Genomic DNA, 15,000 nt, shown 5'->3' with positions numbered 1-15,000 from the left:
TTCACCACCATCAGTCCCGGTGGTCAGACCATCGTGCAGCCGCTGCTGGCAGGTGAGACGAAGGATCTCTGATGTCCCGGATGATCCTAATTTGCATGTATGGGGCTGGTCGTGGAGAAGGACAGTGCCGTTTCCTGAAAATAATGTCTTTATGTCTGATTTTTAATGAGATTTTATATACATATATTTATTTGTTATTTTCTTTTTATTTTTCATTTTATTTCTCATTTCATTTTATTTTTAATTTTAATTTTATTTTAATTTTATTTTTCATTTTCATTAAAATTAATTAAAAGTAAATAAAATAAAAAAAAAATATTTTTAATTTTATTTTTATTTTTTTTATATCCAAGGACAAAGCCAAATTCTTGCCTCCGGCCAGGTGGGGGTGTCTCCTGCCTCCACGCCTCCCATACCCCCGAGCAGCAGTGGCCAGGTCTTAGCAGCGATATACCCCTCAGTTGGCGCCAGCACACTGGCTGTGCCGGCCGCTGCTTCTGCACAAAACCTGGTGTACACTGTGGCCAGCACAGGCGTCGTGCCCGCCGCACCTACCACCATACTGCCTAAAGCCGTCACCTCTCCACCGACAATCAGCGCACCACCAGCACCATCCACAGGGGGGAGCGCCGCGCACGTCACAGCGGTCACCGGTAGGTGGGGTGTGACTAAGACTACACAGGGGGGTTTACTTCTGATCTAAGATTTGCTGCTTCTTTTGCTCTTATTCGGTTTACCTATTATGGTACAGTAAGGGTCAAAAGTTTGGGCACCCTTGTTCATGCAATGGTTTCTTTGTTCCTAATGGAGAGTGCACATTGTAGATTCAGACTGAAGGCAGCAAACTTTGAAATCACACAGACAAAAGAAACAAATCATCACTGTCATGAAAAGTGTTAATCAATATGGTGAAACTGGCTCTTGTGAACAACACCCCAGGAACAGAAGCTTAAAAATGACCTCTGCTGCAGAGGATAAGTTCATCAGAGTTACCAGCCAGCTGCAAATTGACAGCAGCTCAGATAACAGCTCTAATAACTGATGCACAGACATCAAGTAGCAGACATCTCTACCTCAGCTGTTAAGAGGAGACTGCGAGAAGCGGCCTTTATGGTCGAATTGCTGTAAGGAGGCCAATACTGAGGACCACAAACAAGAAAAGACTTGTTCAGGCAACACAAAGACTGGACATTTGATCAATGGAAATCTGGTATCAGAAATCTCAAATTTTGACTCAACCAACATGTATTTGGTGAGCGGTTTCTATATGTTTGGGGGAGGTGTGATGGTGTAGGGGGCCAAGGAGAAGGATGGAGGCTGTGTCAGGTGTCGTGGCCTTCACAGTCTCTCGGTTCAGCAGAGATGGCTTGGGATGAGTTGGACGCAGAGTGAAAGCGACGCAGCCGATAAATGTTCAGCACCGCGGGGAACTCCTTCACGACTGTTGGAAGCCATTCTAGGTGTAAACCTGAAAAAGCTACTGAGAGACAAGGGGCGTCCAGCGGTCATCAGAGTAAATGGAGGGAACTAGGAAACTAATGTAGGTGTCAACACATACTATTCTTTATTTCACACGTTTTTATTTACTCGTTTCCATATGTGTGCCTTCAGTATTTTGCTGCCTTCAGTCTGAATCTACAATGTGCACATCCCAATAAGAACAAGGAAAAACACTGCACAGGAGTGCACAAGAACAGGAGTGTCCAAAATTTTGACTGGCACAATACATAAAAATCTCAGAGACTTTGGAAATTACATTACTGATCCTGAGTTACCTTCTGTATTATACTCCAGAGCTGCACTCACTATTCTGCTGGTGCAGTCACTGTGTACATGCATTACATTACTGATCCTGATTTACCTCCTGTATTATACTCCAGAGCTGCACTCACTATTCTGCTGGTGCAGTCACTGTGTACATACATTACATTACTGATCCTGAGTTACCTCCTGTATTATACTCCAGAGCTGCACTCACTATTCTGCTGGTGCAGTCACTGTGTACATACATTACTGATCCTGAGTTACCTCCTGTATTATACTCCAGAGCTGCACTCACTATTCTGCTGGTGCAGTCACTGTGTACATACATTACATTACTGATCCTGAGTTACCTCCTGTATTATACTCCAGAGCTGCACTCACTATTCTGCTGGTGCAGTCACTGTGTACATACATTACATTACTGATCCTGAGTTACCTCCTGTATTATACTCCAGAGCTGCACTCACTATTCTGCTGGTGCAGTCACTGTGTACATACATTAGTGATCCTGAGTTACCTCCTGTATTATACTCCAGAGCTGCACTCACTATTCTGCTGGTGCAGTCACTGTGTACATACATTACATTACTGATCCTGAGTTACCTCCTGTATTATACTCCAGAGCTGCACTCACTATTCTGCTGGTGCAGTCACTGTGTACATACATTACTGATCCTGAGTTACCTCCTGTATTATACTCCAGAGCTGCACTCACTATTCTGCTGGTGCAGTCACTGTGTACATACATTACATTACTGATCCTGAGTTACCTCCTGTATTATACTCCAGAGCTGCACTCACTATTCTGCTGGTGCAGTCACTGTGTACATACATTACATTACTGATCCTGAGTTACCTCCTGTATTATACTCCAGAGCTGCACTCACTATTCTGCTGGTGCAGTCACTGTGTACATACATTACTGATCCTGAGTTACATCCTGTATTATACTCCAGAGCTGCACTCACTATTCTGCTGGTGCAGTCCCTGTGTACATACATTACATTACTGATCCTGAGTTACCTCCTGTATTATACTCCAGAGCTGCACTCACTATTCTGCTGGTGCAGTCACTGTGTACATACATTACATTACTGATCCTGAGTTACCTCCTGTATTATACTCCAGAGCTGCACTCACTATTCTGCTGGTGCAGTCACTGTGTACATACATTACTGGTCCTGAGTTACCTCCTGTATTATACTCCAGAGCTGCACTCACTATTCTGCTGGTGCAGTCACTGTGTACATACATTAGTGATCCTGAGTTACCTCCTGTATTATACCCCAGAGCTGCACTCACTATTCTGCTGGTGCAGTCACTGTGTACATACATTACATTACTGATCCTGATTTACCTCCTGTATTATACCCCAGAGCTGCACTCACTATTCTGCTGGTGGAGGTCACTGTGTACATACATTACATTAGTGATCCTGAGTTACCTCCTGTATTATACTCCAGAGCTGCACTCACTATTCTGCTGGTGCAGTCACTGTGTACATACATTACATTACTGATCCTGAGTTACCTCCTGTATTATACTCCAGAGCTGCACTCACTATTCTGCTGGTGCAGTCACTGTGTATATACATTACATTACTGATCCTGAGTTACCTCCTGTATTATACTCCAGAGCTGCACTCACTATTCTGGTGCAGTCACTGTGTACATACATTACATTACTGATCCTGAATTACCTCCTGTATTATACTCCAGAGCTGCACTCACTATTCTGCTGGTGCAGTCACTGTGTACATACATTAGTGATCCTGAGTTACCTCCTGTATTATACTCCAGAGCTGCACTCACTATTCTGCTGGTGCAGTCACTGTGTACATACATTACATTACTGATCCTGAGTTACCTCCTGTATTATACTCCAGAGCTGCACTCACTATTCTGCTGGTGCAGTCACTGTGTACATACATTACTGATCCTGAGTTACCTCCTGTATTATACTCCAGAGCTGCACTCACTCTTCTGCTGGTGCAGTCGCTGTGTACATACATTACATTACTGATCCTGATTTACCTCCTGTATTATACGCCAGAGCTGCACTCACTATTCTGCTGGTGCAGTCACTGTGTACATACATTACATTACTGATCCTGAGTTACCTCCTGTATTATACTCCAGAGCTGCACTCACTATTCTGCTGGTGCAGTCACTGTGTACATACATTACATTACTGATCCGGAGTTACCTCCTGTATTATACTCCAGAGCTGCACTCACTATTCTGCTGGTGCAGTCACTGTGTACATACATTACATTACTGATCCTGATTTACCTCCTGTATTATACTCCAGAGCTGCACTCACTCTTCTGCTAGTGCAGTTACTGTGTACATACATTACATTACTGATCCTGATTTACCTCCTGTATTATACTCCAGAGCTGCACTCACTATTCTGCTGGTGCAGTCACTGTGTACATACGTTACATTACTGATCCTGAGTTACCGCCTGTATTATACTCCAGAGCTGCACTCACTATTCTGCTGGTGCAGTCACTGTGTACATACATTACATTACTGATCCTGAGTTACCTCCTGTATTATACTCCAGAGCTGCACTCACTATTCTGCTGGTGCAGTCACTGTGTACATACATTACATTACTGATCCTGAGTTACCTCCTGTATTATACTCCAGAGCTGCACTCACTATTCTGCTGGTGCAGTCACTGTGTACATACATTACATTACTGATCCTGAGTTACCTCCTGTATTATACTCCAGAGCTGCACTCACTATTCTGCTGGTGCAGTCACTGTGTACATACATTACATTACTGGTCCTGAGTTACCTCCTGTATTATACTCCAGAGCTGCACTCACTATTCTGCTGGTGCAGTCACTGTGTACATACATTAGTGATCCTGAGTTACCTCCTGTATTATACCCCAGAGCTGCACTCACTATTCTGCTGGTGCAGTCACTGTGTACATACATTACATTACTGATCCTGAGTTACCTCCTGTATTATACTCCAGAGCTGCACTCACTATTCTGCTGGTGCAGTCACTGTGTACATACATTACATTACTGATCCTGAGTTACCTCCTGTATTATACTCCAGAGCTGCACTCACTATTCTGCTGGTGCAGTCACTGTGTACATACATTACTGATCCTGAGTTACATCCTGTATTATACACCAGAGCTGCACTCACTATTCTGCTGGTGCAGTCACTGTGTACATACATTACTGATCCTGATTTACCTCCTGTATTATACCCCAGAGCTGCACTCACTGTTCTGCTGGTGCAGTCACTGTGTACATACATTACTGATCCTGATTTACCTCCTGTATTATACCCCAGAGCTGCACTCACTATTCTTCTGGTGGAGGTCACTGTGTACATACATTACATTAGTGATCCTGAGTTACCTCCTGTATTATACTCCAGAGCTGCACTCACTATTCTGCTGGTGCAGTCACTGTGTACATACATTACATTACTGATCCTGAGTTACCTCCTGTATTATACTCCAGAGCTGCACTCACTATTCTGCTGGTGCAGTCCCTGTGTACATACATTACATTACTGATCCTGAGCTACATCCTGTATTATACTCCAGAGCTGCACTCATTATTCTGCTGGTGCAGTCCCTGTGTACATACATTACATTACTGATCCTGAGTTACCTCCTGTATTATACTCCAGAGCTGCACTCACTATTCTGCTGGTGCAGTCCCTGTGTACATACATTACATTACTGATCCTGAGTTACCTCCTGTATTATACCCCAGAGCTGCACTCACTATTCTGCTGGTGCAGTCACTGTGTACATACATTACATTACTGATCCTGATTTACCTCCTGTATTATACCCCAGAGCTGCACTCACTATTCTGCTGGTGGAGGTCACTGTGTACATACATTACATTAGTGATCCTGAGTTACCTCCTGTATTATACTCCAGAGCTGCACTCACTATTCTGCTGGTGCAGTCACTGTGTACATACATTACATTACTGATCCTGAGTTACCTCCTGTATTATATTCCAGAGCTGCACTCACTATTCTGCTGGTGCAGTCACTGTATACATACATTACATTACTGATCCTGAGTTATCCCTGTATTATACTCCAGAGCTGCACTCACTATTCTGCTGGTGCAGTCACTGTGTACATACATTACATTACTGATCCGGAGTTACCTCCTGTATTATACCCCAGAGCTGCACCCACTATTCTGCTGGTGCCGTCACTGTGTATATACATTACATTACTGATCCTGAGTTACCTCCTGTATTATACTCCAGAGCTGCACTCACTATTCTGGTGCAGTCACTGTGTACATACATTACATTACTTATCCTGAGCTACATCCTGTATACTACTCCAGAGCTGCACTCACTATTCTGCTGGTGCAGTCACTGTGTACATACATTACATTACTGATCCTGAGTTACCTCCTGTATTATATTCCAGAGCTGCACTCACTATTCTGCTGGTGCAGTCACTGTATACATACATTACATTACTGATCCTGAGTTATCCCTGTATTATACTCCAGAGCTGCACTCACTATTCTGCTGGTGCAGTCACTGTGTACATACATTACATTACTGATCCGGAGTTACCTCCTGTATTATACCCCAGAGCTGCACCCACTATTCTGCTGGTGCCGTCACTGTGTATATACATTACATTACTGATCCTGAGTTACCTCCTGTATTATACTCCAGAGCTGCACTCACTATTCTGGTGCAGTCACTGTGTACATACATTACATTACTTATCCTGAGCTACATCCTGTATACTACTCCAGAGCTGCACCCACTATTCTGCTGGTGCCGTCACTGTGTATATACATTACATTACTGATCCTGAGTTACCTCCTGTATTATACTCCAGAGCTGCACTCACTATTCTGGTGCAGTCACTGTGTACATACATTACATTACTTATCCTGAGCTACATCCTGTATACTACTCCAGAGCTGCACTCACTATTCTGCTGGTGCAGTCACTGTGTACATACATTACATTACTGATCCTGAGTTACCTCCTGTATTATACTCCAGAGCTGCACTCACTTTTCTGCTGGTGCAGTCACTGTGTACATACATTACTGATCCTGAGTTACCTCCTGTATTATACTCCAGAGCTGCACTCACTATTCTGCTGGTGCAGTCGCTGTGTACATACATTACATTACTGATCCTGATTTACCTCCTGTATTATACGCCAGAGCTGCACTCACTATTCTGCTGGTGCAGTCACTGTGTACATACATTACATTACTGATCCTGAGTTACCTCCTGTATTATACTCCAGAGCTGCACTCACTATTCTGCTGGTGCAGTCACTGTGTACATACATTACATTACTGATCCTGAGTTACCTCCTGTATTATACTCCAGAGCTGCACTCACTATTCTGCTGGTGCAGTCACTGTGTACATACATTACTGATCCAGAGTTACCTCCTGTATTATACTCCAGAGCTGCACTCACTCTTCTGCTGGTGCAGTCGCTGTGTACATACATTACATTACTGATCCTGATTTACCTCCTGTATTATACGCCAGAGCTGCACTCACTATTCTGCTGGTGCAGTCACTGTGTACATACATTAGTGATCCTGAGTTACCTCCTGTATTATACTCCAGAGCTGCACTCACTATTCTGCTGGTGCAGTCACTGTGTACATACATTACATTACTGATCCGGAGTTACCTCCTGTATTATACTCCAGAGCTGCACTCACTATTCTGCTGGTGCAGTCACTGTGTACATACATTACATTACTGATCCTGAGTTACCTCCTGTATTATACTCCAGAGCTGCACTCACTATTCTGCTGGTGCAGTCACTGTGTATATACATTACATTACTGGTCCTGAGTTACCTCCTGTATTATACTCCAGAGCTGCACTCACTATTCTGCTGGTGCAGTCACTGTGTACATACATTACATTACTGGTCCTGAGTTACCTCCTGTATTATACTCCAGAGCTGCACTCACTATTCTGCTGGTGCAGTCACTGTGTACATACATTACTGATCCTGAGTTACATCCTGTATTATACCCCAGAGCTGCACTCACTGTTCTGCTGGTGCAGTCACTGTGTACATACATTACTGATCCTGATTTACCTCCTGTATTATACCCCAGAGCTGCACTCACTATTCTGCTGGTGGAGGTCACTGTGTACATACATTACATTAGTGATCCTGAGTTACCTCCTGTATTATACTCCAGAGCTGCACTCACTATTCTGCTGGTGCAGTCACTGTGTACATACATTACATTACTGATCCTGAGTTACCTCCTGTATTATACTCCAGAGCTGCCCTCACTATTCTGCTGGTGCAGTCACTGTGTACATACATTACATTACTGATCCTGAGTTACCTCCTGTATTATACTCCAGAGCTGCACTCACTATTCTGCTGGTGCAGTCACTGTGTACATACATTACTGATCCTGAGTTACATCCTGTATTATACACCAGAGCTGCACTCACTATTCTGCTGGTGCAGTCACTGTGTACATACATTACTGATCCTGATTTACCTCCTGTATTATACCCCAGAGCTGCACTCACTGTTCTGCTGGTGCAGTCACTGTGTACATACATTACTGATCCTGAGTTACCTCCTGTATTATACTCCAGAGCTGCACTCACTATTCTGCTGGTGCAGTCACTGTGTACATACATTACATTACTGATCCTGAGTTACCTCCTGTATTATACTCCAGAGCTGCACTCACTATTCTGCTGGTGCAGTCACTGTGTACATACATTACATTACTGATCCTGAGTTACCTCCTGTATTATACTCCAGAGCTGCACTCACTATTCTGCTGGTGCAGTCACTGTGTACATACATTACATTACTGATCCTGAGTTACCTCCTGTATTATACCCCAGAGCTGCACCCACTATTCTGCTGGTGCAGTCACTGTGTACATACATTACATTACTGATCCTGAGTTACCTCCTGTATTATACTCCAGAGCTGCACTCATTATTCTGCTGGTGCAGTCACTGTGTACATACATTACATTCTTGATCCTGAGCTACATCCTGTATTATACTCCAGAGCTGCACTCATTATTCTGCTGGTGCAGTCCCTGTGTACATACATTACATTACTGATCCTGAGTTACCTCCTGTATTATACCCCAGAGCTGCACTCACTATTCTGCTGGTGGAGGTCACTGTGTACATACATTACATTAGTGATCCTGAGTTACCTCCTGTATTATACCCCAGAGCTGCACTCACTATTCTGCTGGTGCAGTCACTGTGTACATACATTACATTACTGATCCTGAGTTACCTCCTGTATTATACTCCAGAGCTGCACTCACTATTCTGCTGGTGCAGTCACTGTGTACATACATTACATTACTGATCCTGAGTTACCTCCTGTATTATACTCCAGAGCTGCACTCACTATTCTGCTGGTGCAGTCACTGTGTACATACATTACATTACTGATCCTGAGTTACCTCCTGTATTATACCCCAGAGCTGCACTCACTATTCTGCTGGTGCAGTCACTGTGTACGTACATTACATTACTGATCCTGAGTTACCTCCTGTATTATACTCCAGAGCTGTACTCACTATTCTGCTGGTGCAGTCACTGTGTACATACATTACATTACTGATCCTGAGTTACCTCCTGTATTATACTCCAGAGCTGCACTCACTATTCTGCTGGTGCAGTCACTGTGTACATACATTACATTACTGATCCTGAGCTACATCCTGTATTATACTCCAGAGCTGCACTCATTATTCTGCTGGTGCAGTCCCTGTGTACATACATTACATTACTGATCCTGAGTTACCTCCTGTATTATACTCCAGAGCTGCACTCACTATTCTGCTGGTGCAGTCACTGTGTACATACATTACATTACTGATCCTGAGTTACCTCCTGTATTATATTCCAGAGCTACACTCACTATTCTGCTGGTGCAGTCACTGTGTACATACATTACATTACTGATCCTGAGTTACCTCCTGTATTATACTCCAGAGCTGCACTCACTATTCTGCTGGTGCAGTCACTGTGTACATACATTACTGATCCTGCGTTACCTCCTGTATTATACTCTAGAGCTGCACTCACTATTCTGCTGGTGCAGTCACTGTGTACATACATTACATTACTGATCCTGAGTTACCTCCTGTATTATACTCCAGAGCTGCACTCACTATTCTGCTGGTGCAGTCACTGTGTACATACATTACATTACTGATCCTGAGTCACCTCCTGTATTATACTCCAGAGCTGCACTCACTATTCTGCTGGTGCAGTCACTGTGTACATACATTACATTACTGATCCTGAGTTACCTCCTGTATTATACTCCAGAGCTGCACTCACTATTCTGCTGGTGCAGTCACTGTGTACATACATTACATTACTGATCCTGAGTTACCTCCTGTATTTTACTCCAGAGCTGCACTCACTATTCTGCTGGTGCAGTCACTGTGTACATACATTACATTACTGATCCTGAGTTACCTCCTGTATTATACTCCAGAGCTGCACTCACTATTCTGCTGGTGCAGTCACTGTGTATATACATTACATTTCTGATCCTGAGTTACCTCCTGTATTATACTCCAGAGCTGCACTCACTATTCTGCTGGTGCAGTCACTGTATATATACATTACATTACTTATCCTGAGTTACCTCCTGTATTATACTCCAGAGCTGCACTCACTATTCTGCTGGTGCAGTCACTGTGTACATACATTACATTACTGATCCTGAGTTACCTCCTGTATTATACTCCAGAGCTGCACTCACTATTCTGCTGGTGCAGTCACTGTGTATATACATTACATTTCTGATCCTGAGTTACCTCCTGTATTATACTCCAGAGCTGCACTCACTATTCTGCTGGTGCAGTCACTGTGTTCATACATTACATTACTTATCCTGAGTTACCTCCTGTATTATACTCCAGAGCTGCACTCACTATTCTGCTGGTGCAGTCACTGTGTACATATATTACATTACTGATCCTGAGTTACCTCCTGTATTATACTCCAGAGCTGCACTCACTATTCTGCTGGTGCAGTCACTGTGTACATACATTACATTACTGATCCTGAGTTACCTCCTGTATTATACTCCAGAGCTGCACTCACTATTCTGCTGGTGCAGTCACTGTGTACATACAGTATATAGTTCCACGGTGTGAAGTGTAATAATTGCTATCCTCCACTTCTGTCCCTTTTGCAGCCTCTTCGGTTACATTCAGTTTAGTGACACCAAAGCCGCAGCGAAACCTCCCAAAGCCTCCTCAGAAGGTGAAGGCCACCCTGGCCAGTATCCCGGTAGGATCGTATGAGGCCACCTCTCCTTCCCCCTGTGGACGCACCATTTCCCGGCCCGCACCTTTGCTGCTGCGAGAAGAGCCACCAGAACCAAAGTAAGAGACTTTTAAGATGTTCTCCACCAAAGTTCTCTACTGCCCGCTGGAGAAAATGATCACTCCACATCCATGAAATGCACACGGATGTAATAAGGAGGGTCCTCAGCTCAGGCCCCTCCATCTACAGCGATGGTTATTCCTTACCTTGTGTCTATCAGGTACACATCAGAGTCTCGAGGGACATCCCTTGTCCGAGAAGCTACAGCGGAGCAGTCGTCTTCCTCATCGAGCCCCTTTCCTGCCGCTCCACCTCGAGAGCTGGTGCCAGGAAAGCCCAGGCTGCCCGTTCCTGAGGAGCGACCGTCGCGAGAGATGTGGGCAAAGAGTGTGACGGAGGAGAAGTCTGTCGGGTCCCCTCTACCGAGCGGCGGAGGCTTTGGGATGTCTGACGTGAAGAGGGAACCTCCACCGTCACCTACTGTCAAAAAGGAGTCAGCGGTCAGTAGTCTGATGCCTGGTAGTAGTTATGGCACCCTCTGGTGGCCGGGGGGAGCTGCAGGCGCCCTCTGGTGGCCGGGGGGAGCTGCAGGCGTCCTCTGGTGGCCGGGGGGAGCTGCAGGCGCCCTCTGGTGGCCGGGGGGAGCTGCAGGCGCCCTCTGGTGGCCGGGGGGGGGGCTGCAGGCGCCCTCTGGTGGCCGGGGGGGGGGCTGCAGGCGCCCTCTGGTGGCCGGGGGGGGGGGGCTGCAGGCGCCCTCTGGTGGCCGGGGGGGGGGGGCTGCAGGCGCCCTCTGGTGGCCGGGGGGGGGGGGGCTGCCGGTGCCCTCTGGTGGCCAGAAGCTAAAAGGGATCATGTAAATTTTGTTTTACAGTATCCTACAGAATGGAAAGCCACCGTACCAGAGAGCCGCCCTGACGCCGCGCCTGCCCCTCCCCCACCTTCTTCCCCGGTGGCGTCCGCTTCCTCAGCAAGTGTTAGTGGGTCTCCCGGAGAGGCTGGCAGGTCCACAGGACCCCCGTCCGAGGTTCCTGACCGCAAAGATGGACCAGTGAAGAAGCCCAAGTTGCGTCCTCCACCCTTGAAGAAGACGTTTGACTCTGTGGACAAGTGAGTCTTTGCGGTTGCCTGCGCTCTCGTTACTTCTTAGCATCTGCTTTTCTTTGGGGTGAGCGGACTCCTTGTCCTAAGTCGCTCATGTCTCCGGCTCCTTACACCAGCAGGGTCCTGTCGGAGGTGGACTTTGAGGAACGTTTCGCCGAGCTTCCCGAATTCAAGCCGGAGGAGGTGCTGCCCTCGCCCACCCTTCAGTCTCTGGCCACCTCCCCACGAGCCATCCTGGGCTCCTATCGCAAGAAACGTAAGAATTCTACTGGTATGTGCCCCCCGTACAGGAGGAGTACGACGACCGGACCTCCTCGCCCATCGGTGATTACACCAGGCAACCTTGTCTATTTTTTTCTTTTGTAGATCTAGACTCCTCCACCGAGGATCCCACCTCTCCCAAGAGGAAGATGCGCAGACGTTCCAGCTGCAGCTCCGAACCCAACACCCCCAAAAGTGCCAAATGCGAGGGCGACATCTTTACGTTTGACAGGACCGGTAAGGTGCCCATCCGAGGGGACGTATCGGGTCCCGTTTAATATAGTCTCCCCTACGTCTGATCTGCCGGATCATCTCATTAAAGGGACGGAGGCGGACGACATGTTGGCTGAGCTGGAGTATGACAAGGTCCCCTACTCGTCTCTGCGCCGGACCCTCGATCAGCGGCGAGCCCTGGTCATGCAGCTCTTCCAGGAGCACGGATTCTTTCCTTCTTGTGAGTATTTCCGGGGGCAGAAATTGCCTAAATACAATGCTGGGATCAACTAGTGCAAACTAATTTAAAGGGGTTGTCCAGAATTCCAAAATCTTGGCTGCTCTGTTCTAGAATTCTGTCCCAACATTCCGTGGGGTTCTACTTTCTTATCCTGGGCAATCCCTTAAAGGGAACCCATCACCAGATTTTTCCATGTCTAATCCAAAACTACCCCCTTCAGCAGCGCCTGTGCTACGTTCCCCCAAATACCTTTTGAACCCCTCCTGCGCCGGTGTATGTAAATCCGGACGGTCCGATTCGGAGTCTGTCCCTTCTCCTCTTCCTGCGTCATCGACATAGCCGGCTGAAATCTCACGGCTGCAGCAGAGTCATCGCTGGATCGCGCAGACGCCCAATACATAACTGCGCATGCGCGAAATGGCAATGTCTCTGCGCAGGTGCGAGATCCTGCCCAGGTATGTGGATAACGCAGAAGACGTCATCCATGTATATAGCAAATGTGTAGAGTCCTCGTCGTTTCACGCATGCGCACGCTCTACCCGCGGTAGGACAGAGCAAAGTGTGCGCCTGTGCGAACCGGCGATGACGCTGCGAGATTTCACCCGGCTATGGGACGGCTATCAGCGCGGAGAGGAGGGACGGACGCCGCAGCAAGAATGCCAAAAGGACTGTACGGCTTTACATACACCGTGGGAGAGTTTCAAAAGGTGTTTGGGGGGATACGGGGGGGGGGGGGGGGGGGGGAGTCAGGGGCGAATATGAAGCTTTATGGAATGCAGCACAGGCGATGCCGGCGGTGGTAGTAGTTTTGATTTATATATGGAAAAATCTGGTGACAGGTTCCCTTTTAAAGGGAATCTGTCAGCAGGTTTTTGCTATGCAATCAGAGCGCAGCATGATGTACAGGCAGAGACCACGATTCCAGCGATGTCACATGTTGATAACAATTTTTTTTCTGTTCCAAAGCTCAGAACGTTGAGACCTGTATAACCCGACTCACACCACTGATTGGCAGTTTTCTGTGTACACTGCGCATAGGCAGAAAGCTGGTGATCAGTGCTGGAGGCGGGGTTGGACTAGGACTCACCTGACACCTAGTCCTGCCGTGATAAAACAGATTTTAATGAAACAGCTCAGTAAGTAACACACCGCTGGAATTGGGGTCTCAGCCCCTACATTGTGCTGCTCTCAGATTACATGGTAAAAGCTGCTGTGGAGATGATATATTGATGGAATTGGGGTCTCAACCCCTACATCATGCTGCTCTTAAATTACATAGTTACATTGATGGATTTGGGGTCTCAGTCCCTACGTCGTGCTGCTCTCAGATTACATAGTAAGATCTGCTGTGGAAGATGATGCATCACTGGAATTGGGGTCTCAGCCCCTACATCGTGCTGCTCTCAAATTACATAGTTAAATTAGCTGTGGAGATGATACATGGATGGAATTGGGGTCTCAGCCCCTACAGTGTGCTGCTCTCAGATTACATAGTAAAACCTGCTGTGGAGATGATGCATCACTGGAATCGAGGTCTCAGCCCCTACATTGTGCTGCTCTTAGATTATAGTAAAACTTATGGAGATGATACATCATTGGAATCGGGGGTCTCAGTCCCTACATCGTGCTGCTTTCAAATTACATAGTAAAACCTGCTGTGGAAATGATACATCACTAGAATTGGGGTCTCAGCCAGTACAATGTGCTGCTCTCAGATTACATGGTAAAACCTGCTGTGGAGATGATGCATCACTGGAATCGGGCTCTCAGCCCCTACATTGTGCTGCTCTTAAATTACATAGTTACATTGATGGAATCGGGGTCTTAGTCCCTACATCGTGCTGCTCTCAGATTACATAGTTAAATTAGCTGTGGAGGTGATACATGGATGGAATCGGGGTGTGAGCCCCTACATTGTGCTGCTCTCAGATTACATAGTTAAATTAGCTGTGGAGGTGATACATGGATGGAATCGGGGTGTGAACCCCTACATTGTGCTGCTCTCAGATTACATCCATTCACTGTGTCCTGTCTTCTCTCTCCAGCTCAGTCCACCGCTGCCTTC

The 15,000-nt window shown here is 46.4% G+C and overlaps 1 protein-coding gene across 8 annotated transcripts in view; it reads left to right on the top strand.

The window, feature by feature from the left end:
* The window catches only part of CIC (capicua transcriptional repressor), a 94,197-nt gene that overhangs the window by 78,252 nt on the left and 945 nt on the right, over positions 1-15,000 (top strand). For 6 of the 8 annotated variants that reach the window (XM_075327398.1, XM_075327399.1, XM_075327395.1 and 3 more), the window contains exons 14-22: positions 1-52; positions 354-653; positions 10,989-11,178; positions 11,340-11,619; positions 11,991-12,226; positions 12,337-12,491; positions 12,587-12,718; positions 12,804-12,935; positions 14,981-15,000. The exon at positions 1-52 is cut by the window's left edge and continues 133 nt beyond it; the exon at positions 14,981-15,000 is cut by the window's right edge and continues 945 nt beyond it. In XM_075327398.1, the coding sequence (XP_075183513.1) occupies positions 1-52; positions 354-653; positions 10,989-11,178; positions 11,340-11,619; positions 11,991-12,226; positions 12,337-12,491; positions 12,587-12,718; positions 12,804-12,935; positions 14,981-15,000 (1,497 nt within the window). The remainder of the gene's footprint in view (positions 53-353; positions 654-10,988; positions 11,179-11,339; positions 11,620-11,990; positions 12,227-12,336; positions 12,492-12,586; positions 12,719-12,803; positions 12,936-14,980) is intronic. The other 2 variants (XM_075327394.1, XM_075327396.1) reach the window with 2 other exon arrangements.

The sequence above is a fragment of the Anomaloglossus baeobatrachus genome, chromosome 11 (assembly GCF_048569485.1).
Source record: "Anomaloglossus baeobatrachus isolate aAnoBae1 chromosome 11, aAnoBae1.hap1, whole genome shotgun sequence".
Taxonomy (NCBI): domain Eukaryota; kingdom Metazoa; phylum Chordata; class Amphibia; order Anura; family Aromobatidae; genus Anomaloglossus; species Anomaloglossus baeobatrachus.
This window is presented reverse-complemented; position numbering and strand designations above follow the sequence as displayed.